At 40.0% G+C, this 6,000-nt stretch overlaps 1 protein-coding gene across 2 annotated transcripts in view; it reads right to left on the bottom strand.

Moving 5' to 3' along the window:
- Positions 1-6,000, bottom strand: part of NCOR1 (nuclear receptor corepressor 1) — a 150,409-nt gene that overhangs the window by 32,933 nt on the left and 111,476 nt on the right. For both annotated transcript variants that reach the window (XM_007462662.1, XM_007462663.1), the window contains one exon: positions 3,894-4,054. In XM_007462662.1, the coding sequence (XP_007462724.1) occupies positions 3,894-4,054 (161 nt within the window). The remainder of the gene's footprint in view (positions 1-3,893; positions 4,055-6,000) is intronic.

Genomic DNA, 6,000 nt, shown 5'->3' with positions numbered 1-6,000 from the left:
AACAAAAGGCTTGTAGAAATCTAGGAGCATTTATTCAAGAAAAATGGCAGAACCCAGGTAAGAACCATGAGCTCCGTGACACCTGGACTTGCTCTGCTGCCCCTCCCCCGCCCCCCACCCCCCAACCCCCGCCAGCTCTGTCTCAGCCTTGAGAACCCACAGCCCTCGACCATGGTGAAAACCAACAGTCCAGCAGACAGCACAAGGGAAAGAATGGGGTTATCATTCCCAGGTAACTGTCATGATCAGACTGGTCTGACGGTTCTCTGAGAGACCCACTTGCAAAGCTGTCTTTTCTGGCCTGACTGGGGTGGGGAAGAAAGTTCAGGCTTGTCAAAAACTATCAGAGTCAATGGATTAACCTCTCCACTGGCTGAGGCAGGAGAGAACAGCTAGGGTGAAAAAACAGGCTAAACAGAAACCTTAAGAGGAAAAGCTAAGGAAAGAGATATTCACAAGGGATTTGAAAAGCTCCAACATCTTCCTAGGAACTAGAAGGCCAAGTGCACGTGCAAGGCTGCGTACCTGCCAGGGAAGACATAAGAAGGCCATGAGTTCTCACCGCTGGCTGACCTCAAGGCTCTGAGAAAGCAGGAAGTGAAGACCAAGGCAGAATTGCCGGCTGCCTGGTTGAACGCTGCAGGCATATCCCAACATACACACAGAGCCCCTCAGTAAAGACTGGGGAACTTACTCTTTCTGGGCACTGAACTCTCTGTCTAATAACTAGCTGACCACTAATTAAGCAAATAGAGACTTCAGTGGCCACACATGACACAAGAATACAGACTTTACTGAATTAGTTCAAATAAACAACAACAAAAGTATACAGCAGCACCAACAACAAATGCTAGGGAGAAAGGAGAATCTGATTTCCAGAGTTCCACATTATGTTATGTGTTTCAACCAAAAATTACAAGACATGCAAAGAAACAAGAACATATGATCCATACACAGGAGGGTAAAAAAAAAAAAAAAAAAAGCAGTGAATAAAAACTGTCCCTGGGCTTTAGACTTGTTAGGAAAAGACTTTAAGTCAGCTATGATAAATAAGTTCAATGAACTATAGGGAACCATGTATAAAGAATTAAAGGAAAGTATGAAAATGATGTCTCATCATATAGAGAATATCAACAAAGAGAAAGAAATCATAAAACAGAACCACATAGAAATTGTGAAGTTGAAAAGTATAAGAATTGGAGAAAAAGAAAAACTTCTCAGCAAACTAAGAATATACAGAAACATCATCAATCTGATGGAGGGCACCTATGAAAAGTCTGTAGTTAACATACCTACGAGTGAAATATTGAATGCCTCCCTCCTAAGATGGACAACAAGCAAAGTATAATCTCTTCACCACTTCTATTCAACATTGTTCTAAAAGTTCTACCCTAACCAGTTTAATAAAACAAGGAAAAGGAAAGGCATAAAGATTGGAAAGGAAGAAGTAAAACTGTCTTTATTTGTAGACAACACGCATACAGAGAAAGCCCTAAGAAATCCACCCCCCCCAAAAAAATCAAAAAATAAAACCAAAAAACCCTATCACAAACAGTAAGTAAATGTAACAGGAGATAAGGTCAAGATATAAAAATCAACTTTTTTCATACACCAGAAAGAACCAGAAAAGGAAAAATATCACTTATAAAAACATAAAATACATTATAAATAATCAAATTAACCGATAGTAAAGCTAACAAAACATGTACAAAATCCCTACAGTGAAAATTACAAAATACTGCTGAGAAAAATCAAAGACCTAAATAAATGGAAAGACAAACATGTGCATGCATTAGAAAACTCAATTTTCTTAAGAATTAATCTACAGATTTAATGCAATATGAACCAAAATCCCAGCAGAATTTTTTGTAGGAACTGACAAACTGATTATGTAACTTATATGGAAATACAAGAGACACAGAAGAGCTAAAACTATCTTATTTATACGACTGCAGGACTTATACGACATGATCTTAAGACTTACTATAAAAACCACAGTAACCAAGACTGGTGCTGATAAAAGGATGGGCAAGTAGGTCAATGGGACAGAACAGAGTCCAGAAACAGACCCAAGCATGCAAATGGGAGAGAGAAAAGACGTTTCAACCAACGTGATGGGAACGCAGATCCACATGGATGGATGAGGCCCATCCTCGCCTCACACTGTACACAGAAATCAGTTTCACATGGACCTAAATATAAAAGCCAAAACTATAAAGCTTTCAGAAGAAAACCTGGGAGAAAATCTCCACAAGCTTGAAACAGGCAATGATTTTTTAGAGAAAAAGAACTAGTCCTAAGAGGGAAAAAAATATATATGGACTTCCATCAAAATTTAAAACTTCTAGGCATTGAAACACACAAGAGAAAAAAAATATATATATATATAAAACAGAATTTTCATCTGTGATGTATAAAGAACTTCTGCAACCTAATAACTAAAAGGTCCAATAAAAACAAATAATAAGACAGTCACTTCACAATCAGATGTACAAATGGCCAATAAGTGTATGAAAAGCGCTCAACATCATTTGTTATCAGGGAAATGCAGAATAAAACCACAGTGCAATACTACATACCTACTAGTATGACTAAAATAAAAAAGAATGACAACAGCAAGTGGAACGCAGACTGTGCTGGTGGCAGTGGCACTGTAGAGCCACTCTGGAAAACTATGAAGTAAAACATACATCTACCCAGACATTCTGCTCTCAGGGCCTATACGAGAGAAATAAAACCACACGTCTACAAAGAGCCCAGTATAAGAATGTTCGTATCAGCTTTATTTACAGCAGCCAAAAAGCAGAAACAGCTCAGGTTTCCATCAACAAGAAAATAGATAAACAAATTGGTATGTTCACCCAATGGAGTATTATTCAGCAATAAAAAGGAAGAAACTACCGATTACACAAAAACCTGGACGGGGACTTCCCTGGTGGTGCAGTGGTTAAGAATCTGCCTGCCAATGCAGGGGACACGGGTTGCAGCCCTGGTCTGGGAAGATCCCACACACAGTGGAGCAACTAAGCCCATGTGCCACAACTACTGAGCCTGCGCTCTAGAGCCCGCAAGCCACAACTACTGAGCCCACGTGCCACAACAACTGAAGCTGTGCGCCTAGAGCCCGTGCTCCACAAGAGAAGCCACCGCAGTGGGAAGCCCGTGCACCACGACGAAGAGTAGCCCCTGCTCACCGCAACTAGAGAAAGCCTGCATGCTGCAACAAAGACCCAATGTAGCCAAAAAAAAAAAAAAAAAAAAATCTGGACGAATCCCTGAAATCATTAATGCTAAGTTAAAGAAGACAGACAAAGAAGAGCCAAAATGTAAGAGTCCATTTATATCGAGTTCTGGAAAAGGCAGAACTAACCTACAACAACAGAGAGCGCTTGAGGCAGTGGAGGAAGAGCGCCTAGGAGGGGCGGAAATGGCCCCCAGCCCAATGGGGGTGCAGTCACTGGTGGTGAACGTCAGTCAACCTGACTGAGGCTTTACAGTCAGACCACGTCCAGAGAGAGAGGCCAAGGTCAGAATAAACTAGGGCTTACCAATCATCTACAATTTAACATCAGAACCTTTAAAATAGTTATCCTCTAGTACTTGAAACTATTCCATCTCCATTCATGCTACACTACACTTCAGGGCACACGCACCTTTCCCGAGCTAAACCAGACGGGTGCCACTGTCACTCAACCTGGGCACATGACTCGAATAAACGCCCTGTGTGTGGTATGGAATAGAAAATGACTGCTGCATTTTCAGGTCACTGTCTCTTCATAAACAGACACATTTTTATTTATTAGGACTCTGACAAATTAATATGGGAAGGAGGGACAATTTTTACCAAAGCAAAAAAACAACAGGCCATCTACTGGGAAGAGAAGCCCTTTTACCTGTGAGATGGAGCCTCCCAGTATAAAAGATGGTTTTTCTGAAGCCACTGTGGTTTTGGAAGATGGGATGAGAGGAGGAGGTGGCCTAGTGGGTCGAGTTGTTGGAAGCCGAACCCCTTCAGGGAGGTTAGTTATCACTTGATGCGGAGCAGGCTGGAGGACTTTCAAAAGGGAGAAAACATTATTTTAAATAGTCAATTTCCTAGTTCACGACATTCCACAAAATCTCAATTGTTTCTTCAATCACATTTAAACTGTGAGTGCACGATGAAGTTGAGGATGAACATTTCTATTTTAAATTTCTTTCACTTAAACTAAACCTGTATCCATACTCAGGTCACAAATGGTATTTGTGAGGTTGAAATACTCAACTCCCCGGCAAACCAGAGCTTTCAGGCTGACGTCCATTTCAAACTATTTCTGCTCAGCATACGCAAGTGGCAAACAATTTTTTCTCTCTCTCCATCACTCTTTGGACCTCACAAAGGAGGTGAGAAAAAGGGTGTTTCTTAGGAACAGCTGATATTACAACTCTGGAGAATATACAGATTGACTGACAACCAGTTATACGTCCTATTTGCATCCTGCATAATTTGGAAACATTTGCTGATTCTGACTCTCACAGACACTTGAATTTTTTTTAGGGGGGTGGATCTCAAGATTTTTACGAAGTACATGTGCTCTTAAAAGAAGGCAGTCAACGTCACAGTACACATGTATGAACACAAACCTCCCAGTGGCCCAGCGCATCTCAACTGAATACAACTGAAGATGGAATGCAGAGGAATTCTGAAACAGCAAGGACGCATCCTGGGAGTAAACCAACCCAGGTCATCACGTGTAGGTCGATGGCCAGCAGCCACGGCACAGAGGAGCGGTATTTACCTGGCGGGACGCTACAGCGGGCTGCACTCACATCGGGCTGTGGCGCAGCTTTACTGACTTCTCTCGGAAAGAGCCTACACGGTGATGCTGACCTTGCTGCGGTACTGTGCATCTGTGCTTCCTGTGCTAGAGCACGTGTGACCTCAGCATAAGGCATATAGGCGACTGATTTTCCTATGAAAGTTAAAGTTATCAAAATAAGGGAAGAACCCCATATTAAAATAGTAAGTGTGAAAGGACCAAGCCCACACCATCCAGGGGCAGATCCAACTATACACAACTATCAACATCTAAAATTCCCGGGGGAGAATCCACCCACAGAGAGAGTTAAAAAAACCTATAAATCTAAATCTTCTGTGCAAGTGTCATTACTGTGACCTAATAAAATCCTCAAAAATTCAATTACAACTTTTTCTTTCAAATCACAAAGAACTTCTCTTTCCTCTCATTAGGAGAATCAAGTATTTTCACATGCAATAAAGACCACAGCAGGCAAACATCAGATTATCCAGCCATTCTGTGAATTCAAGTATGGCCTGAATTAGAGGCCAGAACTCTTGAGGATTTCAGCTCTTATAATTAGCCTGTTGAAGCCCACTGCTTAATATTCAGAGAAATAAATGTAATCAAGAAATGGAAGAAGGGTTTCAAAAGATACAGATCAAAATAATTTTTTAAAGGCTACACAAGCTTATAAAACTATGAATTTTACTGTAGTAATGCTGATGAAAATTATTCCACATAATTTACCTCCACATAAAGTATTAAAAAAAACTTGAAGCATTTAAAGGGCATATCAGATATGCAGAGTCATATTAAGACTTAAAAACACACATATATGTAATTATATATATAACATACAATATTTTCTTTTTTTTAAGTGAATCGACATACTGTAATTTTGGAAAATAAGAAAAGCACAAAGAAGAAAGTAAAAACTCATCTGTAATCCAAACCACTTTAAACTGTGGCATTTTAATGTCTGCCGGAACAAATTCCCATTCATTTTTTATTCTTTTGCTTACCTAGTCTTACCCATTTATTCTTCCAGATGAATCTAAATTTAAAATCATTTTGAATACTTCCTCCCCAAACAAAATATCACTGGAATTTTCAGTGGACGTGCATTAAATTTACCTCCTGTATTTATAGGAGACTTGACATTTTATAATGAGCTTTTTTCTAATTGAGGAAGCTAGATGTTTTCATATAGGTCATTTTT

Source organism: Lipotes vexillifer, unplaced genomic scaffold (genome assembly GCF_000442215.2).
Source record: "Lipotes vexillifer unplaced genomic scaffold, Lipotes_vexillifer_v1.1 scaffold982, whole genome shotgun sequence".
Lineage (NCBI taxonomy): Eukaryota > Metazoa > Chordata > Mammalia > Artiodactyla > Lipotidae > Lipotes > Lipotes vexillifer.
The sequence above is the reverse complement of the archived record's forward strand: the minus strand, read 5'-3'. Positions and strand labels throughout refer to the sequence as shown.